Source organism: Quercus suber, unplaced genomic scaffold, assembly GCF_002906115.3.
Source record: "Quercus suber isolate HL8 unplaced genomic scaffold, Cork oak 2.0 scaffold_1, whole genome shotgun sequence".
Lineage (NCBI taxonomy): Eukaryota > Viridiplantae > Streptophyta > Magnoliopsida > Fagales > Fagaceae > Quercus > Quercus suber.
This window is the reverse complement of record NW_027069468.1, coordinates 1,854,737-1,880,267: the sequence shown is the minus strand read 5'-3', so window position 1 is coordinate 1,880,267 and position 25,531 is coordinate 1,854,737. Positions and strand designations below refer to the sequence as shown.

At 38.5% G+C, this 25,531-nt stretch overlaps 4 protein-coding genes across 4 annotated transcripts; 1 reads left to right on the top strand and 3 right to left on the bottom strand.

Moving 5' to 3' along the window:
- The first annotated feature begins 604 nt into the window (after positions 1–604).
- Positions 605–937, top strand: LOC136070667 (uncharacterized). The gene has a single exon (XM_065781047.1). The coding sequence runs from the start codon at positions 605–607 to the stop codon at positions 935–937; it is 333 nt and encodes a 110-aa protein (XP_065637119.1).
- A 3,908-nt stretch (positions 938–4,845) lies between these two features.
- LOC112035311 (rust resistance kinase Lr10-like) lies at positions 4,846–7,243 on the bottom strand. Its single transcript, XM_065780583.1, has 3 exons — positions 7,160–7,243; positions 6,510–6,603; positions 4,846–5,945 (listed from the first exon to the last, which is right to left on the bottom strand). The coding sequence occupies exons 1-3, from the start codon at positions 7,241–7,243 to the stop codon at positions 4,846–4,848; spliced, it is 1,278 nt and encodes a 425-aa protein (XP_065636655.1).
- Positions 7,244–13,064: 5,821 nt separating this feature from the next.
- On the bottom strand, positions 13,065–20,392 carry LOC111996826 (heat shock protein 90-5, chloroplastic). The gene is made up of 19 exons (XM_024028834.2): positions 19,933–20,392; positions 19,397–19,470; positions 18,995–19,120; positions 18,819–18,912; positions 18,622–18,705; positions 18,350–18,493; positions 17,945–18,061; positions 17,444–17,491; positions 17,282–17,362; positions 17,033–17,137; positions 16,816–16,956; positions 15,422–15,514; positions 15,130–15,207; positions 14,787–15,041; positions 14,395–14,497; positions 14,103–14,277; positions 13,848–13,953; positions 13,658–13,747; positions 13,065–13,561 (listed from the first exon to the last, which is right to left on the bottom strand). The coding sequence occupies exons 1-19, from the start codon at positions 20,218–20,220 to the stop codon at positions 13,337–13,339; spliced, it is 2,427 nt and encodes an 808-aa protein (XP_023884602.2). The 5' UTR covers positions 20,221–20,392; the 3' UTR covers positions 13,065–13,336.
- A 722-nt stretch (positions 20,393–21,114) lies between these two features.
- Positions 21,115–25,180, bottom strand: LOC111996829 (uncharacterized). Its single transcript, XM_024028860.2, has 6 exons — positions 24,516–25,180; positions 24,337–24,373; positions 23,237–23,473; positions 23,090–23,137; positions 21,853–22,295; positions 21,115–21,581 (listed from the first exon to the last, which is right to left on the bottom strand). The coding sequence occupies exons 1-6, from the start codon at positions 24,827–24,829 to the stop codon at positions 21,509–21,511; spliced, it is 1,152 nt and encodes a 383-aa protein (XP_023884628.2). The 5' UTR covers positions 24,830–25,180; the 3' UTR covers positions 21,115–21,508.
- Positions 25,181–25,531: the final 351 nt, after the last annotated feature.

Sequence of the window (25,531 nt, the reverse complement as noted above, 5' to 3'; positions counted from 1 at the left end):
ACTATACAGAAGACTACCCAGAGGGATCCTATCCAGATGTATCAATGAGAAAGAAGGGAAGCTAAGGTTGGAAGAACTACATACTCAAGTCTGCGGGACCTCAGAAAAAATCAGTCTATACAGAAGGATGCAACGCATGGGGTACTACTGGCCAGATATGAACAAAGAGGCATCAACTATACAGGAAAAATGTCAAGAATGCCAATCCTCGGTGGACAAGGAAGAAAGCTATGCTGTATTTGTTACAGAAGATTGGAGGACTCCCTTCATGGAATACTTGGCTCAAAGGATCCTACCAACTGACAGGACACTGGCCCACCAGCTCAAGGAACTCACAGCCAGATATTTCTTACAAAACGAGATCCTATTCAAAAAGGGATACAGCGGAGATCCCCTAAGATGCCTGGGACCAAAGGAAGCAAGGGAAGTAGTCAGGAAGGTTCATTCTGGTGATTGTGGAAGCCACCCAAGATAGAGGAGGCTCTATAAACAGTTACTACTATTGGGGTACTACTGGCCAACAATGAAAAAAGACTCCGAAGAGGTAGTCAAAACCTGCCACGCATGCCAAGTCCTCGGAGATGCCATCCATACTCACCCAAACATGTTACAGGATATGACAACTCCATGGCCTTTCCACACTTGGGGGCTTGATCTCATAGGGCCTATAAATCCTCCATCCGGTGGTTACATATGGATCTTGGCAGCCACTGAATACTTTACAAAGTGGGTAGAGGCCATCCCCTTGAAAAAGGCCACTGGAGCAGCTGTAGCAGACTTCATTCGAGGCCATATCATTACAAAGTTTGGGATCCCCAGAAGGTTGATCAGTGACAACGGAACCCCATTCATAAATAAAGACATGAAGGGGCTAACAGACGCTTACTACATCAAGCATGGAAGGTCTACGCCCTACTACCCACAAGGAAATCGCTAGGCAGAGGCCACTAATAGGGTGATATTGAAGATCCTTAAAAAAATGAAGCAAGAGTATGGGGGAAAGTGGAGCGACCACCTGGCAGATGTACTTTGGGCATGCAGGAACTCTGTGAAAACAGCCACGGGATTCTCACCATTCTCCCTGGTCTATGGGACAGAAGCCATCAGCCCAGTAGAACTAATTGTTCCCACACCAAGAGTAGTACTCGAGGAAAGTTAGGAGGACACCGAGGACACGAACAATAAAAAGAAATTAGCAGACCTGGAAGGAGTAGAAGAAGAAAGAGAGCTAGCCAGGAGAAGAAGCCAGAGGTACCAGCAAAGGATGACAAGAGCATATTCACAAGCAGTACGCCTGAGGACTTTCACTAAAGGGCAGTTGGTACTAAGGACAGCGGAACATGTAAGAAGAAACCTACCAGGACCTTCCAAATTTGCCCCAAAGTGGGAAGGACCCTACATCATCAGGGAGGCCCATGATAGTGGATACTACTACCTTACAAAGGAGGATGGAACAACCCTGACAGAGCCCATAAATAGGAAGTGGCTGAAACCATACTATGCATGAGAAGGGAGAGGTCTCAGTACACTGGAACCCTTTTTGCCAAGATCTCCAACCTGCTAAGTGTTTCTGTTTTTTTTATATATATATTATTATTTAAGTAATTTTGCTCAAAGCTCGAGGTAGAAGGACATTACATGATCCTTACTATCTTTGCTTCGATTTGCTATATTCCTTAAGTGACATTTATGTTTTAAATTCAATGAAATTTCTTCTTTTTTCTCAGTTATTAAATCCTAAGTATCACAAAGTCCTAATACAGACGAAATCAGAGGGAGGATACCTGGGGAAATCTTTTTGATGCATAACACAGGACCACCCCACGGATAGCTACAAAGCAGCTAAGTCTCAAATACATGGTCTAGGATCCCAGGTATATACTGAGGATACCTAGCCCAGTACTTGATAAAAAAAAAAAAAAAAAAACTTGCCAAGATTCATGAGCTGGGACAGGTAAAATATATTGCCCAATGTACCCAGTTCAGTACTTGCGCAACCAAGAAGAAGAGGGAGGATACCTGGGTCAAGAGTGCCAATCCTCGGTGGACAAGGAAGAAAGCTATGCTGTATTTGTTACAGAAGATTGGAGGACTCCCTTCATGGAATACTTGGCTCAAGGGATCCTACCAACTGACAGGACACTGGCCCACCAGCTCAAGAAACTCACAGCCAGATATTTCTTACAAAACGGGATCCTATTCAAAAAGGGGTACAGCGGAGATCCCCTAAGATGCCTGGGACCAAAGGAAGCAAGAGAGGTAGTCAGGGAGGTTCACTCTGGTGATTGTGGAAGCCACCCAGGAAAGAGGAGGCTCTATAAACAGTTACTGCTGTTAGGGTACTACTAGCTAACAATGAAAAAGGACTCCGAAGAGGTAGTCAAGACCTGCCACGCATGCCAAGTCCTCGGAGATGCCATCCATACTCACCCAAACGTGTTACAAGACATGACAACTCTATGGCCTTTCCACACTTAGGGGCTTGATCTCATAGGGCCTCTAAATCCTCCATCCGGCGGCTACATATGGATCTTGGTAGCCACTGAATACTTTACAAAATGGGTAGAGGCCATCCCCTTGAAAAAGGCCACCGGAGCAGTTGTAGCAAATTTCATTCGAGCCCATATCATTACAAGGTTTGGGATCCCCAGAAGGCTGATTAGTGACAACGGAACCCCATTCATAAATAAAGACATGAAGGGGCTAACAGATGCTTACTACATCAAGCATGGAAGGTCTACACCCTACTACCCACAAGGAAATGGCCAAGCAGAGGCCACTAATAGGGTGATATTAAAGATCCTTAAGAAAATGAGGCAAGAGTATGGGGGAAAATGGAGTGACCACCTGGCAGATGTACTTTGGGCATGCAGGAACTTTGTGAAAACAGCCACGAGATTCTCACCATTCTCCCTGGTCTATGGGACAGAAGCCATCAGCCCAGTAGAACTAATTGTTCCCACACCAAGAGTAGTACTCGAGGAAAGTCAGGAGGACGCCGAGGACACGAACAATGAAAGAAGATTAGCAGACCTGGAAGGAGTAGAAGAAGAAAGAGAGCTAGCCAGGAGAAGAAGCTAGAGGTACCAGCAAAGGATGACAAGAGCATATTCACAAGCAGTACGCCCGAGGACTTTCACTAAAGGGCAGTTGGTACTAAGGATAGCGGAACATGTAAGAAGAAATCTACCAGGACCTTCCAAATTTGCCCCAAAGTGGGAAGGGCCCTACATCATCAGGGAGGCCCATGATAGCGGATACTACTATCTTACAAAGGAGGATGGAACAAACCTGACAGAGCCCATAAATGGGAAGTGGCTGAAACCATACTACGCATAAGAAGGGAAAGGTCTCAGTACACTGGGACCCCTTTTGCCAAGATCTCCAATCTGCTAAGTGTTTCTGTTTTGCTTTATATATATATGTTATTATTTTAAAGCCCTAGGTAGAAGGACACTACACGATCCTTACTATCTTTGCCTCAATTTGCTGTATTCCTTAAGTGACATTTATGTTTTAAATTCAATGAAATTTCTTCTTTTTCTCAGTTATTAAATCCTAAATATCGCAAAGTCCTAATACAGACGAAATCAGAGGGAGGGTACCTGGGGAAATCTTTTTGATGCCTAGCACAGGACCACCTCACGGATAGCTACAAAGCAGCAAATTCTCAAATACATGGTCTGGGATCCCAGGTATATACTGAGGATACCTAGCCCAGTACTTAGTAATAAATAAAAAACTGCCAAGATTCATGAGCTGGGACAGGTAAAATACATTGCCCAATGTACCCAGTTCAGTACTTGCGCAACCAAGAAGAAGAGGGAGGATACCTGGGGAAATCTTTTGATGCATAACCCAGGATCACCCCATAAAAGAGCTATGAAGTAGCTAAGTCTCAAATACATGGTCCAGGATCCTGGGCATATACCGAGGATACCTAGCCCAGTACTTGATAATAAAAAAAAAAAGAGAAAACCTGCCAAGATTCATGCACTGGGACAAAAATATATATGTACATCATCCAATGTACCCAGTTCAGTACTTGTGCGATAAAAAAAAAAAGGGGTACCTGACTAGAACCAACAACAAACTTGTGAGGATCACAGATCAAGACTCAGAAAGAAACAAGAAAAGAAGACCCACATGCCATTAAAAAAAAAGGGGATTAACACCTAGAAGCCATCAGAAAGCATTGTCCAACCAAAGAAATAGAAGACTTATACAACCCCAAATTGTTCATACATATAAAAAAAAAAGAAGACTAAGAAAGGAGGCCAGCCAACAAAGAGCCATCCGAGGGTAAAGCAAGAACAGCCGAAGAGGAAAGAACCTCCTGCCTTTTGACCTTCAGATCTTGCAAGGTCTTGTGAGCACGAGCCAAAGCTTCCTTAGCAGCAGTAATCTCAGCATCAATGCCTTTAGAAGCTTGCCTCTGGAAAAGTACTTGGGCTAAGGATCGCAAGAGAAATAAGGTCCACAACTTTCCATGATGAAAAAGGAAAATTAAAAAAGATAAAAAATGTATCCTTCAATCTAAAACTTAAAAGTTTGCCTAAGATACTATTTGTGTTCATTGTATTGTCAAGTATACCGTAGTTCTTTCTCAAAAAAAAAAAAGGGTATACCGTAGTTCTCAATTAGTACTGGACTGTCAACATTACTGATTTCATTGCGAATACCATAAAGGTTTCATAAAATATTTTAGGCAATAATGAAAAGATGTTCATTGACAAGCTAAAACTAAATACACTTCACAAAGTTCAATACCTCCTAGAATGAATGTTTCCCTTAAAGAAGAGGTGCATTCTATCTAGGACAAAGAGTCCTATTGTTTTGACACCATTACAATTGAAGACTTGTCCGTGATCTTCTTGGTGGAGAAAACAAGAAAGGTTTGGGGGGGATTTGCGAGTTGATACTCCCTTCCAACATTTCCACCACTCTACTTATTGATGGTCGGTTTGAGGGATCAATTTGTATGCACCACAAACTCACTATTATCATCTTCCTCGCATTATCTTCATCTCCTTCATTTAAAAGGCCTAGCAAGCCTAATTCTTCATTTAGTTCAAGACGCTTGTAAATCCAATGTGGAAAATATATCTCACTAGTAAAATCAACACTATCATCAATATTATTTTGGCCTCCTACCATTTCTAAAACTATCATTCCATAGCTATAGACATCTGACTTATGAGAGATCCCTCTAAAATTTCTACAAAATATTTTAGGAGCAATATATGCAGTAGTCCCTCTTGCACAAACCGTTGATATAATACTATTTTCTCTAGGGCATATCTTTGCAAGGCCAAAATCAGAAAATTTTGGCCAAAAGTTCTCATCCAAAAGAATGTTGTGAGGCTTTATGTCAAAATGAAAAATTCGTGTGTTGCAGCCTCTATGCAAGTACTCTAAGCCTCGTGCAATGCCAATAGCAATCTTGTATAATGTTTCCCACCCCAACTGATGATTAGAACTTGAAGGATTTCCTTTACATATGAACTTCTCAAGAGATCCATTAGGCATAAACTCATAGATAAGAGCTCTTTTAGATCCCTCAAAGCAAAAGCCCTTAGTAGTGACAATGTTAATATGGAAGGTCCTACTAATGGTTGCAACCTTGTTAATGAATTCCTCTCCATTTCCTTTCGAATTATTCAAAACCTTCACAGCCACAAAACTGCCGTCTTGTAACTTCCCCTTATAAACACTACCATAGCCCCCTTGGCCTAATTTATCATTAAAGGACTTGGTCATTGTCTTTATATCTGAATAATTGTATCTTCTAACAGCAAGAGGTCCATGATTCCTTAGAAACGCCTTGACTCTCTGATGAGTTAAATTTTCCTTCTTCCAAAAATTAATACTTTTAATTGATGAGAGCTTTCTCCAGGAGCAGCAGATTATAACCATCAAAACTCCAGTTCCCGCAAAAGAAATGGCTGTAATAAAAGAATAGAGGTTATGAAGTAATATGGTGACACGACAATAACTCAAACTATATGTTGATAATGTCTTGAAGCTCAATTGCATTTTCTTGTGGTGACACAAGAATAACAATGAAGGACATGCTAAGGATGACTTGGCATCCAGTATTATAAGCAGATTAAAGGATATATGTTTTGATGGACGGGAGATAGGGAGCTTTGGAGGAAAATCATGAACTATGAAAAATTAGCTATTGTACCGATGGATTTCATACACATAAGTACATGGTATTGAATTATAAAAAAAATGGAGCAAATGGAGCCATTACCAAAATTGACAACAAAACCTTATACCATTGCATGAATAATACTCTAAAAGATTTGATAATTAGACACACCGTGAGAAGGGGTTAAAATAATAATAATTAATACAACATATTGACAGAGCAAAATTGGTAATCTTTGAAATATCAACAGTATTTAACAAAGAGCAATGAACTTCGGTGTACATTTATCTGATACAGATTTTATTACAAGAAGGTTCAATATATTTCTATTTTCCTAAAACAAGGAGCAAACCTGAATCTACTAAATCTAGTGCTGCAGAAGAGTGGTATGTGGATGGTGGCATAGAATAGAATAGCAGCAAGCCATATACATGTATTAAGAAAAACTAATACATAGAAACAAACGAAATTTATAAGAATTTTTACTAATTTGAAAATTCCCATGTCAATACCTCGTTCCAAATTGGCACAATGAAAAATTCCCTACTATAACAATTGGAATATTCATCAATCGCATAAACTTCACTATAAAACTCTGTGGTTTATTGTTTCGTGGTAACATGATATCAGGGTGAGAGATGATTTCAAAATTGTACTGTCTTCCACTGCTCTGTAGTTGGATCTTTGGAGGTATTTTAAAAGTTCTCTTTTTATAACTATGCAAGATGCACAAACTACTTTCTGGGTGTGAGCCATTTCAGAATAGGAAGCCTACCAGTAACAAAGTTATTTGTATTTCTCATAAACTAATTCTGAAACAAATATGAATTGGCTAAAACTATTGCTGTAGAGGAGTGGATCAAGGCATGGAATAGAAATAGCCGCACTTGTAGGATTTACTATAACATGAGAATGTAAAGAAACTTATATGCAAATAAATCTATAAGCATTTTCAATATATGTACGTAGCACCAAAAATTTGTGTTATTCCTATATCTATACCTTTCTCTGTAATGGTACAATGAAATTTTCCCCTGTTGTCAAGCTCACATAGACCTCCTCTAATATAACAACTGCTACAAACATCAGGTATATGGACTTCGAGGTCGAACTCAGCAGTTATATTCAGCCCTTGTAATGGGAGCTGAATAGTTGAACGTTCAGAAGGAATACTCTCATAAGCCTCGTTTATATGACTATAGTAGATATTAGTCTCCGCAGTTTTTTTCTAAAAATTGGGACGCCACTATCAAGAGTGCGATTACATTGAAATAGGGTCAGATACGTGTGTTTGTTGTGGTGTAATCGTAATAGATGTATATAACTTCATATGGTATTTCACTCCCCTGCCCCAGTGGCAGGAGGATCTACGGAGATGTTCCATCACAATTTACTGGCAGTAAACCTCACGATGGCGGTGAGTTATTGGTGAATGGAAAGCTGATGGGACCGGATTTTCCACACCGAAAGAGAGAACAATAATTAGGGTATGCTTTCTCTTCTTATTCAGATGAGTGAAGCAGGAGGAGGTGTGAGAGAAGAAAGAAAACAAACAGAGAGACAGAAGCCATCCCAAAATTCCCAATTCACTAGCAAAAAAACAAATATCACAATTCACAGACAAGAGTGTATAGTACTCTAAACTTCTTTCTATTTCTATTCCATGCTATAGAGTAATATAGTACAAAACTTATAGCAGTAATAGGAGAAATTATTTTTGCATGAAATGATACAATTAGAGTTTTAAAGCTTTGATAATTTTCCATGCCAAGTGAGGGAAAAAGAACAGACTTGCAACTGGTAACTTTTTTTTTTTTTTTTTTTGAGAAAGTGCAATTGGCAACTTAGATGTGTTCTTGGGATCTAACTTACGCTTAGACTGCAAAAAAAAAAAAAAAAAAAAACACAATCACCCATTAGTCCGAAAAAGAAAAAGGGGAGAAACGACAAAACTGCAACTTAAAAGAGCAAAGGAGGGACGAGGCCTTGCCCTTCTCTCTCTTTCAACAGGGTCTTCAGGTCTCTGTTGTTTACTACGGGTACGCCCAGAGGGTCTCGAGGGATCATGAACTGAAGAACTCACAGGAACCTGGGGAAGAGAAGACTCTACCTTAGTCTTCAATCGGCCCCTTGCAGCCAAAGGTTGCTCCACTGCCTTCTTTTCAACAAGTATCAACTGCTTCTAGGATTTCCCAGTCTTCTTCTTCCTCTTTGACTTAGGGCCAACATCCTCTGCACTCTTTTCAGCCGCGGCCTCCTTCAACTTTTCCTGTTTAACTGATTTCTCTCTACTCATGCCAACGGGAGTACTGGCACTTATGGCCTCTACTGCCCCCTTTTTAATTGGTACCCCAGCAGAAGCACCAACAACAAGATCACACCCCAACCAGTTCTCTGGGAAATCCTACGCATAAGTCACCCAACCTTCCCTGGAAGCATGTCATTCTGCAAAGCCAGTTTTGCTGCTCACAGCCGTGGAAACAACACCAGCAGTAGGAAGGGACAGACGCCTGTTAGATGTTGGGGCGGAAGAAATGTCAGGGTTGGGTACTCTCCCAATTGCCCCAGAGCCAGCATAATCAGCAGAGGACTTCTGAACCATCCTCCAATAACCAACATAGCCACTGGAGGCAAAAACTCCTCTCTGAGAGTTAGGCACTACAAACTGAGGACTCCGTTTTGACCAATAGGAGAAGGCCTGGAGTCTCATGAAAGGATCCAAGGAAGGAAGAGAAGGAACTATGTCATTGAACGCTGGGGGAACACCTTGATCAAAGCCAAATTGCCGAAGTACTCGATGCGCCGAGTAATGGGTGTACCGTGGGCCAGTTGAGGAAAGCACAGGAAGCCAGGAAGGACTAATGCAAGCCAAGTAAGCTAAGCTGCCTTCATCACCACTACGTAAATCAAAAGTATTCCCTGTAAAGGACAGAAAGGGAGATAACGCAGAATTGCAAACAAAACTAGTACCAAACTCCCAGGGGGAGCGCCAATTCAAATGACCTGTTTAATCAAATAACTCAACCAAATTAAGACTGCCACCTTTCAGACTCAGCCAACGGAAAATAATGGGGAGGCTGTCAGTGGAACTGCCACAAAGCCCTTTTACCACGTCAGGAGATCCCTGAAACTTATCTTTCACAAACTTTAGATTCCTACATTTTGCTAAAGTAACTGAAGAACGGTCCCACATAAATACCCGGAGAATGGCGCAATGAAGCGAAGAAGTGATAACGTAACAAGAATCACCCTCAGCCTCATCTCCATGAAGTTGATCCAATTGAGAGTAAACATGGCCCAAAAACATGGGGGCCAGAGGATATTGGGCACCCTAAGCCAACTTAATCGCTAGAGGAAAAAGAGTAGACTTGATTCCATACCCGGGGAACTCGCTGAACAAAAACTTGCTAAGCCAGAATGCAAGGAACCCGGCACGTCTGACTTGCTTATCCTTTTCACGCGAAAGAGTCATAACCCACCTACCCATCCTGGCCGGTTTCCCACCAGGAGAAGCAGTACGTCCACCAAAGTGAGCGAATAATTTCTCTTCCACTTCGAGATCCTCATCAGAAAGCTTGATATTAAAGGGGTTTTCATCCCCAAGCACCGGAAGGAGAAAATTATTGACCACATCCTCCAAAGTAACAGTCAGTTCACCAACAGAAAAGGAGAAAGTGTGCAGAGTAGGGCACCAACGGCGCACCAAATGCCTAAGGCCTTTGGCATCTCTGAAACCCTCGAGATTCCTGGAAATAGCCACTGCCTTCAGGACGCCGGCACGATCCAAGCGACCCACAAACTCCTCGTCAGAAAGCTCATTATCTACCCAAATGGGCTAGCCTTGGATCTTTCTAGCAACAAAATCGAAGAAGATGGGGACAGCCTCCCGAAGTCCTCGCCTAATTTGAAGATCAAAAATCTCCCTAGGGTCTGGAACTTGTGCAGAACCAGCAAAACCCGCTTGACCGGAAAATACCCAGACGTGAGAAGATGGAGGGGTTTCGCCATGAGACACCCGAGGAAAGAATAAGCTAGGAGTATACCAGGAGTCTCGCAAAGGGAAAGCAGGGCGCCCAACGACAAGCTCATCTTGCGCAGAACTAGAGGAGCCCTCGCCTTCAAAGGGACTAGGAGTACGCTCCTTTCTTTTTCGAGAAGAAGAAGAAGAAGCCATTGGAGTAATGGGTATCTGGAAAGAAGAAAAGAAGATGACGACGAGACTGATCGAAAGAAAAGAAAAAGGGTTGAGAACAGAAGACTCAGGTAGGCAAAAGAGAGTAAAAGAGAAAATGCTAGAATAAGAGCAGTTAGAGAAGAAGATGTATGAAAAGACGCGCCAGTTACCAAGAATTAAATTTAAAAGAGAAGAAGTTAGCGGCAATTATTAATGAGTGTTATGGGAAACGTAAAAGTAGGTGGTGGGAGTTTTATTTCAACCCAACTGCCACGTACCACGAGAAAGGGAAGAGTCACAAAAAAGGAGGGAAGAAGCAAAAAAGCCAGTACACCGAAGAAATGGAAGATCAGGATCCCGCAGAAGGATCAAAACAAAAGAAGATCCTACAAAAAAAAAAAAAAAACAAACAAACAAACAAACTCACGCATGGGCTGCAGGCAACCCATGAGCTCGGAGGGCTAAATGTTGAGGTGCAAAATAATTAAATAGCCACAAATAGGCCCAAAAAAGAGATGAAAAAGACTTTAGGCCCATTTCACACAAAAAGAGAGAGAGAGAGAGAGAGAGAGAGAGAGAGAATAAAGGGTGGGCTCTCACAACAAAGGAAAGGAAGGAGAAAAGAAAGAAAAGGAAAGGAGCCCAGAGGATCTGATCCAGAGGTCTACGAAGAAAAGGGCCCAAGAAAACAGATAAAGGAAACAGCAAGCCCAGAAGGAAGAATTGGGTCGGGACGCCCAGAAGCAATACCAGAGGCAGAGGATCCCCGGACGCGTGAGGTGAAACTGAAGCAGATTTGAAGAGAGAAAAAAAAGACAAAAGGCACGCGGACCTTATGAACCAGGCACACAGTGGAAGTACAAAGCAAAGATGCAGGAGATTTGGTTCCAACCATTTAAAGAAAGAGACAAGAAAAGTACAACTGGGAAAGCTGGAAAAGCTAGAGCAAAAGCCAAAACACCTCAGGTCAACCAACGGGAAAATCTGGAAATGGAAAACTAGCTGGGAGACTTTCATCCGGTCGCAGCAAAAAAGAAAGGAACTATGAGAAAAAGGGAAATGACATAATCCTGAAACAACCAGGCTCTGAACCGACTTCAAAGGGCAAAAAGGAAAAATCGGTAGTACCCCTAGGAGCCCGAAGCTGTGCTATAAAAAGGGGGGAAAGGAAAAGGATAGGGTATTCGATTCTGGATGCTTAGGTCATTCGTCAAGGCATTCAAAGTCATTTCTCAAAAGTTTCAAAAAGATTGAGGAGAGACTCTGTAAAGCTAAAGGGAAAACAGAGGAATCTGTTCCCGGTATCCCAGAGGCAGCCACTACAGTACACGCTCGGATTCAACGAATTCAAACTTTGCAAGTCTTTGAAGCTTGAATGGCTATCAAAGTCTGTAATTTTGAACTCATTTGAACCTTGCATCATGTCTTAGTGAGTTTTGTAATCATAATTAAAAAGAAACTAATGAGACATACCTCACTAATTAGAGGATCCCTAACGTGTTCTTTGCATTATATTTCATCTATTATGCATTTCCTTTACTGTTAAATGTCATTCAATACGAATATTTTTTAGTTGTTTTGTAATCGTAGGAAGTTTGTTCTGTGCACCAATCTATTCTTAAATCAGCCCGTTAGCTGCGGAGAATTGATCCCAGTCCACCAAGAACCTCTCACACAGCCCAGGATCCTTGGGCCATAGTGCTAAAAAAAAAAAGGGCACTCTCACAAGAGCTAAAAATTGTAAAAACCATTTTAAAATTGTAGGACAAATTATATTAAAAAAAATGATGTGGTAACTCATGTGGCACAACATAAGAGCAACAGCATTAAACGCTACGCTTCAATTTTTAGTAATATATAGATATAGATTATTAGAGAAAAACAAAACTTGTCGTAAGCCATAGAAAAATGATATGTCCACAACATTTTCACAAGATTTTTACAACAAATCATAAGTGACAGGTTATTACTGACTATTATTGTTGAGGCAAAAAAGTAATCTCAATGATAGGTTCAAATTTAAACTAATGACAACTAATCATCTATAATTTATTGTGAAAATGTTGTAAAAATACTGTGAACATAATAATATCCTCTTCTCCACTTATAATAATATCCTCTTCTCCACTTATTTAATGGAGATGGCAACTATATCCTGCACCACCGAACTCATCCGAACTCATCTAACTCACGACAAATTTTACCTACCTTAGAGAACTGATGGGCAATGACGAGTTTGACTCGCCTTACCCCCACCCACCACAAATGCGTACATATACACATTTTTTTGTTGGATTTCTCTCACAGTCTCGCTCTTATCTCATTAATGTACTCAACCTTTCCTTACACCACCACCCCCACCCCCCGCGGTCTCTTCATATATTTTCCTTACCCCCCTGCTGCCATTCCTTTTTCAGCTAAATGAGATCAATGGTACTAATTACTATTAATCACTCTATCTGCAGTTTTTAATGCCAACTGCGTGCTCGAATGGTATAGAAATGAACTTCCGCTTCCCTAACTGACTCTCATTTTCTTCTTTTCTCAATTGTGTGCCCACACCATTCTAGGAAAACCAATGCAATCTAACTTGTCAAATTCAAACTTCATATGTTTTTTTGTTTTGCCTAAATAGCGTAGAGTTGAGTGGTTCCGAGTTATACATTTTTGCCATACATGTTAAAAAACCAAAAATCAATCATAGAGAAAAATGCATTTGTACTCATGCCAGCCTGATAAAAATAGTGGACCTTCTTTATCTCTTTCCAGAACCACATTAGAGGAATTCATTTGTCAAATTAACACCAATGATCAATCGCAGCAAAACTTACTATTTTTCTCTTCCCAGCCACACTCAATCATTATACTCTCTTCCCCAACCCCCCTTTTTCTCCCAAGTTATCTTTTCTTTTCTCTTCTTATTTTCTTTTCCCCTCCATATGCATTATTTCCTTTAACAATAATGAAATAATGCCAAAACTTCTGTCTTCCAAAAGACATTTAATTTAATCACTCCAAGGATCACTCTCTGCCCTTACTTCAGATGGTTCAACCACTTGCGTCTCTGGGGCTTCAACAACTGCTGCAGCAGATTCTTCAGCACCATCTTCTGGTGTGTCTGCCTCTGCCTCTGCCTCTGCCTCTTCCTCTTCTGATCTGCCCCATCTTCCTCCAAGGGCCATTTCCATCATCTCATAGATCTTATTTCCCAACTCAGCTGGACTGTCAGGCTGCATCATTAAAAGGAAAAATCCAAATAACATTAAGCCGCTAAAACTTATGCATACTATTTAACTAATGAGAGAAAATCTGGGGTTGGCTCTTACTGAGAATCCACTGGAGATCAGTGCTGTATCATACAAGAGTTCAACAGCTCTCTTGGCATCAGTGCTGTCAGGTTCATTCTTGCATGCAGCCTGCAAGTAGAATAACAAACATTACATAACTGTTAGTCAACATCAGGACCAGTTATTTCAAAATTAAGTCTACAATCAGCATTGAGTTAAATAGTTTTACATTGAGGTCTTTGACAATGGGATGATCTGGATTAATCTCCAATATTCTCCTTCCCCTCATGAACTCCAAGCTTGAAGTATCTCCAAGAGCCTGCGCCTTCATCAATCTACAAAAGTGTACAAACAAAAATCATTTAAACCTTCATTGACTAAGTATGACAACCAACTTTTATTTTGAAAATCAATAGCATATGTCTTTATTTTCATAACATTTGTCTTGAGCACAGCTCGTAAACATTGATAGCCCACAACTGACCTTTCCATATTAGCAGACCAACCAAACTTGCCAGAAACCAGCACACAGGGAGATGAGCTTAGACGCTTTGAGACTTGGACTTTTGCTATCTTATCACCAAGTTGTTGCTTTATCCAATCACAGAGAAGATTGTATTCTTGCTTTGTTTCCCTTTCTTTCACCTCATCCTCATCACCTGGTATAAAACAGTCATGAGAATGATTCACAACAAATATCCCAAGTGAAGCTACAACAACAAATATATTCAAATAAGTGCCATCAATAATCACACAGAAAAGAAGAAAGTACTAACCAAGCTCTAAGTCTTCCTTGCTAATATCAACAAATTTCTTTTCTTTGTAAGTCTGCAGGTTCTGGATGGCGACTTCATCTATAGGTTCAATTAAGTACAGAACCTAAAATATATAACCCACAGCAGCAATCCAGAAAGGATGTAAATATTAAATAAATTTGCCCATAAAAAAAAGGAAAAGAAACATTTTTCAATAGGAATAAGTTGTCCAGCTTAACAGCAACCAAAGGTATCTAGAATGACAGGAAATAAACCATGCTTAACATTTTTATTTAACGAAGGAAAAAAAAAAACTTCTTCGATCATTTTTCCTACAACCATGCAACCCAAAATTCTCTCAGTATGCACTGAGCTTAATATAGTCCCACCAAAATACAGTATAGAATGCATACCTCAATGTCCTTTTGCAACAACTTCTCCAAGAAAGGAGCGGTCTTGGCACTTTTCAAGCTGTCTGTTGCCAAGTAATAGATAGCCTTTTGGTTTTCACTCATGTTTTCAACATAATCATCTAAGCTTTTCAGCTCCTCCTCACTTTTTGAAGTGTAGAACCGCAACAATGGAGTTATGCGCTTGTGATTTCCAGAGTCCTCAATGCATCCTAATTTTATTAACCTGCCAAAGTTCTCCCAAAATTTCTTGTAATCCTGGAATCAGAATATTAATTTTCAATGTCCATTAAGAAGCCTCAGTTGGAACACTTAAAGGGAAAGGCTAGATTTTATCGATACAGACCTCTTTATTTTCACTTTCAGAGATATCTTGAATCATGTCAAATGTTTTCCTGACAAGTCTCTTCCTCATTATTCTTACCTGAAAATATCAAATATACAGAGATAAGAAAAACATGCAATAATAGACCTTTAAACCAATCTATAAGCCAATAACAGAGATATTATAAACCCTTGATAACTGAGAAATGCACATAAATTGTAAAGTAGTTCTATCATAAAGTGCCTGTACATGTCTGTGATTTTTTTTTTTTCCTATGTATATACTACAGAAATGTTGACAAACTTGGTCTTACAATTCGGCTTTCTTGAAGTATTTCTCGAGAAACATTAAGAGGAAGGTCATCTGAATCCACCACACCCTTCACAAAGCTCAAGTAGCGCGGGAACTGCAAATCAAACACCCAATTCTAATTCAGTGCTATGAGAAATAAAAATAATAATAATGTAAGCAAGCATCGATATGGGTACAAGTATTATTAGACATAAGAAATTAATTTTTCTAGACACAGAAGGCACGTGACAACTTGTATCTTTATTCTTATCTCAGAAGCTTGAGAATGTAAAAACTATAGATTCAACCCCATATGGGTACAAGAGTTTGTATTTCTGTATTTTTAAAAACCACATCAATCCTTCTAATTAAAAGGACAAAAGGCTTTTCCAGAAGATTTGTAGGAAATTTTTTCCTACTAAAAAAGTGGCATGACAAACACTTGAGGGAATGAGACCTTTTGAAGCAGTGTCCAATACTCAATATAGAACTAGAAAGTAGAAACTTAAAAGAAAAATTAAGTGCGTTCACTTATTACAAAATAAAAAACAAAGTACCATGCAATTTTGTTAAGAAAAGCATTGTAATAATTCTGTTCTTTTAACTGTTTGTCGTTCTTAAACATGCAAACAGATAGTAAACTATGTCTATGTCATACTTAATACTACAAATTCACAGACACAGATGTATATATAACTGCTCCCTCTGTCTTGAGTTTTTTTTGCAAGTGATGATGTACAACGCCTGTGTCATGTCTAAAGACAATTTAGATTTCAATGTTCAGAAATACAGGTTTTCTCAGCTTGATTTTTGCATTCTTGCTTCTATATGTTGTAAACAAGAAAGGTTCAAAGCATAACTTTTCAGCAAACATAAACATTTCCATCTAGAGTCCCCTTTCTGTTTGCTTTTCAGGTTTCATAATTTTAAAGATGTTCATACTTCAAAAGTTCACAAATATAACTCAAATGCATAAAATGTTACATTGTACAGCTTATTATGGAAGTTTCTCCGAGTAAAATACAGAAATACTAGTTTTTATTTTATTTTATTTTTTATTTACAAATGAGGGTAGCCAGACCTCTTCAAGAATCTAACTATTCCCTCAAATATATGCAGTCTCCCCGTCCCATACACACCAAGTAATTACAAAGAGAAATCCCTTGGAGGTGGCCCCAAGACGTTGGCAAGAGATTTCAAACCCAAGATCTCATGGATATCATAAGGCCTTATGAACCACTAAGCCAACCCTTTGGGGTTAAAATACAGACATAATAGTTACCACCAATATCCTCTATATATAACAAATTAATTTTACATCTCTAATGTATAAGTGATAAAAGACATCATTAATATAAAACTCACACCACAAGAGGGTAATTTCATAGAATCTCAAGTTAATATGTTAAAACTTACCAGCTCACCATCAAAATCATCTGAGATGAATACACGCTTCACATACAAACGTATATTCTTCGTTTTTGGATTAACTACATCCTCATTGTTAAGAGGGCCCATCCCAGGAATATAGAGGACACTTCTAAACTCAACCTCACCCTGCACAGTTTTCAGAGTAAAGTAATTCCTAACTGCAGATGTGGCTACCAAAAAAAAAAAAAAGAACCCTACGTACCTCAGTGGTGAAGTGAGTGTATGCAACTGGATCCAAGAATTCATTGAAAGTCTTCTTGTAGAATTCATAGTACTCATCCTTCTGGATTTCCTTTGGATTCCGCATCTACAGCAGGGCAGACAAGGTAAGCTAAAATAGAATATGTGCATAAGAGATTATGCAAAACGCATGCCATTAAGTGATATCTCTATAAAAGAAAATTACTACAATATATCATGACCTTTGAAAGCAGATACAGCTTAAACTCACCCAAATTGGCTTTGTCTCATTGGCTAATTCCCAGTCCCAATACTTCTCAGTTTTTGTAGTCTTCTTCATTTTCTTTTCACCCTAGTCAAAAGTAAAGTAACACACTCAAAACCATACTGAGAAAAGTGCAATGCCCACAATTGGGAATGCCAAGTCAACTACCTCTGGCTTCAATTCTTCTCCTTCTTCTGATTTTTCCTCCTCTTCCACCTGCTTAAGTTTAAATTAGTAAATACTGGATAACAAATCAACAAGAGGTTTGCTTTATTGTATTCAGAACCTAGGTTCTAATACCATCAGTGATGAAGACATAAGTTAAAAATTACATCAGGAGATTAAGACAGTGAGACACTCTAATAACTGAGTTAGACAAAATGACCCAGAATGAAGATCTCACCAATACTCCTAAAATTATGGGTAACACCCTTGTTTGTCACTATTTCTTAAGTAGCAAACGTAGTAAAATTAGAATTAGTTTGGGGTTTTTTTTTTTGGGGGGGGGGGGGGGGGGGGGGGTGTTTTAAAATGGGGGGGGGGTGGGGTTGTTTAAAAAACAAGTAGCTAATTGTTTTACAATTGGACAGACAAAACTATTCAGAGATCTAAAATTTTCAATCTCCCAAATAACCTTCCTGACAGAGAGGATAATTTAAGGCGTCTCACCTCAACAGTCCTTGATTTTTCTTGCCATGTATAAATGGGGAAGGAAACAAACTGAGAGTAATTCTTTACCAAACCCTGAATCCTAGCTGGGTCTGAGAATTCATACTTGTCATCTCCCTGCAAGAAAAACAACAGATTAGGATGTTCTTAAACTTCTATTCCTATATCCATAACAAGATAAGCTGCTAGTCTTCCAGCAACAGCCAAGATACCCTCCTCAATTCACTCCATAAAATCATGAATCATATGGAATAATAACAACACAATCATTATGATAAAGACCAGAGAAGAAGCAACATCTCAAGACGCTCCACTCAATTATTTTGTTTTCCATTGAAACAAGCAGAGTGTGACAGGAACATGCACAATCTATCTCATTAAAAGAAAAAAAGAAGAGTGGCATACCCTTAAATAGAGTGTGATCTGTGTTCCACGACGTAGGAACTTTTCAGGGTCAGTTTCTTCCTTAATCATATACGAGCTACTGTCAGCAACAGATTCCCAAACATATTGCTTATCTGATCTAGGGCTCTTTGTAGACACGACAACCTAATCAATGGTGTATGATGTACACAAATTAAGCTCAATTAGTGGCCACCCAGTAAAAGCATTCACATTAAAAGCTTCAAAAGGAATTTAAAATTGCAACAAGACTTGAGTTTAATTATAAAAGTTACCTTCTCAGCAACAAGAAAGGCAGAATAGAACCCCACACCAAATTGACCAATCAGACCATTGTCTGCTCCAAGATCCTTATTTTCCTAACAAATTTTAAGGCTGGAAGTGTAAGCTTCAAAGCAGCATAGAACTTGAAAATAGTCACACAGGAAGGAATAAAATAATGCACCCTATGGATAAAAGAGTTTAAAAGTACCTTCAGAGCCTTTAAGAACTTTGAAGTACCACTCTGAGCAATAGTTCCAAGACAGTCAATGAGCTCTTCTTTGGTCATTCCAATACCAGTATCTCTGCAAATTCATAAGATCCCATCTCAAAAACACCACTCAATTATCCAGGAAAAGAATGAGCTAAAATTTAGCATCACCATACGTTATAGTGATAGTCCCATTGTCTTGATCAGGCTTGATACGTATCTCTAGATCACCAGCATCTCCAAGCAGCGAGGGTTCAGTCACGCTTAAGAATCTTAACTTGTCTAAAGCATCACTTGCATTACTGCAAAAGAAGAACAGAATTAAGTGAACATATAGGTCAAAACACAATCTCATAATTAACCATGCACACGCAATCACACATTTTATGAAGATGAGAAACACAAAAATGGAGCTTTTTTTATTGCAAGATGTATCATACATTTTATGAAGATGAGAAACACAAAAATGGAGCTTTTTTTATTGCAAGATGTCACTCATATAAATCCCAAGTATTAAGTTGTACAAAAGAAAGATATTAGAGTGTATATTGTACAAGCACAAGCAGGCATTTGCTCACCTCACAAGCTCTCGAAGGAACACCTCTTTGTGGCTGTATAAACTATGAACTATCAAATCTAGGAGGCGACTGACCTGCAATTTGTCATAATGCATCAACTTTCAACTAAAAACTCATAACAAATTGGTCCCTCTAAAGCCCATAAAAACCAAAGAAGAAAATGAAAACAAAACTTTCAACCATTTAAAAGTTCATCAAAGGAGTTCTCATCAAAGTTTTCATCTTGTATTTCGTTAGTGAAAAAAAATAACCCAAATTAAGTGAGCAGATTACTGCCCAAAACATGGTAACGAAAAGGGGGAAAAAATGAATTTTGATATTCATTTTTTTTTTTTTAAAAAAAAGAAGGATAAGAAGAAACAGAATTTGAGTGTAAAAGATCAATTAAATTGGTAAGAAGAAATAATAAGTGGAAGTTATTGGATAGAGTTGTAGCAGTAGTAAGAATAAAAGACTCTACTTTTGAAACTATATATGTTAGAAACAAGCAAAGAGGGTATAAGAAATTGAAAGGGGAAAATGGAAAAGAGACGGACCTCAGCTTGGTACTCAAATTTCTCACCAGAAGTGTCGTCGGCGGCCTCTTTCTCGGCCACAGCGGCAGCCTCGCACCGCAGCGCTAACCGGTGGTTTCTTCTCTCATACTTCCACTTCAACCCAGAAGAAGAAGAAAAGCGCTTTCTGAGACCATTTTGTGGCACAAAGGCAGTCGTGAGATTTAAAACCCTGTTGCTGTTGCTGTTTCTCAGTAAAAATGAGGAGGAGGCTGAGGGAAGTGAAGCAAGAGAAGCTGTAGCTAGGCTTCTACTCAGCACTGGAGCCATTGAATGAAAACCCCTTTCTTCTAAATTCTAATTCCTAGACAAACCACAAACTTTCTCAAAACCCTTCCCTTGAACCCTTGACACTTGAGACTTGAAAGAGTGTGTGTGACTTTCTTCTTCTTATATTGTATTATATGCTGTGCTTGCTAGGGGTTTAAGAAGAAGACGAAGAAGAGAATAGAGGGTTCTATACATAAATTGCACACAGCCTGAGGATATTATTGGTATTTCATACTAGCTGCAATACTGTAGAGGGAGCTATTTGTGTGCAATTTTGTAAGGCCAAGATGCTGCCATTTCAGCATCCACAATATCCTTCCATTTTTTTTTTTTCCTTTTTTTATTAATGAAAAATAAAACTCATCTGACTTTGCGCAAGGAGCCTAGAAAGAAGCTCTTCAAACTTGCCTTACATTTTTTTTATTAAATATAAATTTTGAAAATTTAACCATATATAAGGATATAGGTAAAATTTGAAAGATTTTTCTATTTTCACCATAGCTCATAAGTTGAAATACACAATCTTAATATGATGTTTCTCATTAGTGATTAAAGGCAATGTACCCGTTTGGTTAATATGTTTTAGGCAAAAAAATTGCATTTGCGATTTCAAAACCTGATTTAATGTTTTTTGTAATATTTATAAATGTTGTCTTTTGGGTCTTGTAGCATAATTTTTATGTTTTTTCACATTAGAATAAGTGAGTAGCAATAACAAAAGGTTTTTTTTTTTTTTTTTTTTTTCAAAAGGCACAATTTCAAAATTTTAACAAAAGGTTTTTTTTTTTTTTTTTTATTATCAAAAGGCACAATTTCAAAATTTTGAACCAAACTCACCATAAAACCATAGGGCCTTTCTTATTTGCCACATCACAGAAAAAGCTTTCAAGGCAGTTGTTGAAGTCATGAATGCATTTATGAGAGAATTTCATAATAGAAGAGTTCAAGTGGCTTGGAGCAAATTGTCAGGTCAAATCTATTTGTATCCACTGTATAGACATTAGGCATATGGGTATGTCTCAAATTGAAAGTCAAATTTGCCAAAATGTTATAATTCCAAATGAATTTATGAAATCTGAAACAGATGTACAAATTTTACTTTGTGCCAAAACAACTTGCCCTCCTGAACCACCAACACTGGAAGTTGGAATGTTCCTCACGGACCTCACCTTTTCCTGTAATACTACTCAGTTAAATCTTTCCAAGTTCTAACCAATCAACCAAACATGGAAGTCCAACAGAAATGTACAACCCAATCACAAGCACTGAATCTTTTAACCATTTAACCTCAGGCCTCCAAAGCTGTCTGCTTCAAACAATCCACATTACATAATCCAACTGATCTCACCATGTCTCCCAAGCTGCCATGATTGGTTCCAACAGTTAGTCACATTGACATATTTGTTTAGAGAGCTTAAGGCATCAGCGCAGCAATGAGTAAGGTAATGAAAAAAGTAAAGAAAATGAATCAAATTTCTTAAATGGTATCTCATGTTTTAGATATATGCATTATTTTTCTCTCACATACAGCATGTGGATCCCATAAGACTATGAGATCTATACAATGTGAGAGGAATGATGCATATATCCAATGCAGGAGATAAATGTTGCTTCTTAAATAGTTCAACTAACCGGTCAAAGCTATTCCTTGCTCTCTCTGACTGATCTGTGCTGTTCCTTGCCTTTCCAGACCGTTCCATGCTCCTTCTTGACTTCTCCCTCTTGTCAGTGCTGGTTCTTGATTTTTCCCTATTGTCTGTGCTCAGCCTAGATTTTTCTCTCTGCCCAGTACTTGGCCTAGACTTCTCTCTAAGCTCTGAGCTTGCTCTGGACTTTTGGTCTGTGGTACTGAGTGACTGCTCTGATAATTGTTCTGTACTTTGTTCAGAAACAAACTGAGGACGCGGTAGTTTTTCTATGGCTGATACGAACTTCCTGAGATGCTTTAAGTACTCTGGATAGAGTTCCAAGTTGCAGTGGTTTCCTCCTTTGACCCACAAAGGTTCGTACTTCTCTTTACAAAGCTCCCAGAGCTGCTTACCATGGGAGAAATCCACTACTTCATCTTCTGTTCCCTGCCATTAGCAACTAGAGTGTCACCTGGAGCACTGACTAGAATCCCTTTAACTAAATTAGTTTCTTATAATGTCAAAATTTTTGGGGAAGAAAATAGGGTTCTGGAATTTTATGGCTGTAGTACAAGTCCTACATGTTTGGGGATAAAGCCATTAGGGGTGTCAACTTTGTCAAGAATGCGTCTTACTAACCAGTATGAAGTGGCTGGATTGCTAGCCATTCTCACATTGTCATGTAAATTTATAGATCCTAAAATTTTCTGAAATTGTACTTATTACATGCCACATTATAGAAACCACATTCATAAAGGTTTGCATCTGAAAAACACAGATTAATAGGTTCTCACATTATCATGTCAATTTGTAGGATATGAAATATTTTAAATTATATTCATTAAACTCCACATACAGAATCACTTTCGTAAAATTTTTAGTTTGGAAAGAAACAGATTAATAAGAATTTATTAAGTCTATACACCCCTATACCATTGACCACGCAGGTTGGTCCATGGCCAAATCTGCAATCACTGAAGACTGTTGGGGAAAAACACCAAAATTTATGGCCTTATGCTGGTAGATCTCATGCATACATATAAGGAATTCTAAAGTATTTTTATTGGCGAAACCTACATAAATTTCCATTTATGAGAGGGCAATAACCTTTACATATATTGATTTGACCCAACTAAAAGGTAACCCTTGTGCTGTCAGGCCATGAAAGCAGTGAACATGCTCAAGATACCTTTACTATGAGATTAACTTGGTTTGGAAGATCAAACAAAAGCCACACTCACATGAATTACCAGAACAGGGCAATTGACTAGTGGAATCTTATCAATGTTCTGCAACAGAAACAAAAGGTACCTTTTAATAAAGGACATAATTATATCTCATGTAAAACAACAAAGCTATAGTTTGAAAATATAAAGTTGAGGAAAAACCTTATATATGTCAAACCAGAATGTTCGCTTCACTGGGTACATGACCCGCAGGCCAGACAAGATGGGACTGTGAAGAATTACAGCTCTCAATCGTGGCAAATGGATAGCCAGTTCCAGTGCAGGTCCACTTCCAACTGACTGCCCATACAATATAATGTCTTCCTCCTTCACTCCATAAGTCTCTTCAAGGCATTTATAAGCAGCATCTATGTCCGCATATGTGTCCTGCTCACTTGGCTTATTGACACAGACACAAGATAATTAAGTAGTCTGCTTCTTTAGTCACATTCAAATCTAATAAAGAAGATTGGTGACCAAGTTTTAGGACAGTGGTTTGTAGGATGAATACTTATCATAGACTCATAAGTCATAATCTAAATTGGTTAAGAAACTGAGTGAAAATGTCTCCAAAGCAAATGCTAGACAAGCTAGACTTTGTGATAAAATTTAGACTAAATAATGTGATTGTCATTTATGATTCCACTATTTCAATTCAAATCTAATTGAGCACCGACATCCCACCACTTCCATAACATATAGCTTGCAGCATCAAGTAGGATGGATAGTTGAGAAATTATTTTCCAAAAGGAAACACCACCCCTATGGTCTACATGATTCTGAAAGTGACAAGTGCTAATGAAATTCAAATATACATAAAAAGCTTGCTCACTTTTCATCCATTAAACTGATCAGAAAGTAACAAACAATTGGGAAGAACCGATGACTTGAAGCTTGCGCTTATGGGAAAAAAAATGCTATTTGCGTAAATTTGCTTCCAGTCCTTCTAAAATCAGGCTAAAGATGAGATTTGTATACATCCACGCAGAAGATTTTGTATATTATTTTATGGAAATTGCTATTTTCACAGTTTTTGTACACGTTTTATTTCGTCTCTCTCATCTGTACAGTCAATTTAAAGTTAATAATTGATATGACACCTAAATGTAATGTAAATTAATGGTAAAAATGAAAGATGTCAAGAGCTTTGTAACTCATTCTTCTTGGTTAAAATCCCCACCCCACTTGTAAGGAAAAAAAAAGGGGGAATAAAAATGAAAGATACACACAAGAAATGTGTAAAAGGCTGTGCAAATAAATACCTTTCCAGATGACTGTCCATATCCAGAATAGTCGTATCTGCAACGCACAAAAAAACATACTGATTCTTTGAATGACTAGAGATTACATTCACAAAAAATAATTGAAAAAAAATTTCTATATTACGATAAGATGGATTTCTTTTTGGCTTAGAAAAAGAGAATATATAGAGCAAACTGACCCCATAACGTGAACTCCAAGGTGAAGGCTAAGCTCAGTGAAAATGTGAAACATTTGTCCAAGATCAGCAGCATTGCCGTGAGAGTAGAGCAGGGTCATAGACGCAGATGGGTTTTTGACGTACATAGCAACAATCTCATTCCCTTTCTTGGTGCTTATCTTCAACACGTCCACGTCCACGTCCTCTCTCTGATGATTAAGAACATCGGACATTCTCATTTTCCCAGTGGATGCATCAACATAGATGTCATAAGATGGTGGGTCCGGTGGAAAAAATGCGAACTTAGCTGCCATTGAAGATGTTGCAGACCCCATTTTGATCCCAAAATTAAAACAAAAACTGTATGGTTATGTATGTGATATATTAACTGGTTTGGATGAGGGACATTGGTGAGAACTGCATGATAAAGTTTTGGCCTCTCTGCTGGACTTTGAAGTTGGTTTATTTGCTTGTAGAGACTTAGAGAGAGTGTGTAAGAGGGCAGCAGAGAAGAGAAGTGGAAGAATGACTCTAGGAGAATTCAAGAATATGTAGCCTGTCTAATGGTTTATGTTTGGCTCTAGAGAAAATCTTTGGAGCTTTGGTTTATGGGTGTGTGGGTCTGTGTAGAGAGAGAGAGACAACATAGAAAGGACAAAGACAGGGGAAAGAATTTTTGTCGGATTTTACGCTAAGAGTGATTTCCGGGACCTATATATATATATATATATATATGTATAGATGGTTATAAGTTACGAATCTACGATCGAGTACGAGTACGAACTACCAAACCCATATATTATGGAGTATTGAACTCTAGAAATTTCTTTCCAAGAATTTAGTTTTCTGTCCTAGATTTTCTTTTATAAATCCATTTTGTTAAATTTAGAAATTAGAAAAAATAATAATAATAATAAAATTTTTATCAATTAAATTAATTAAAACTCACATTTTTTTTGAGTCAATGAGGAAGAAAAATAAGAATTTGCAAATTTGACAGGCAAAAGTAATCCAATTCGATATAATTATGATTTTAA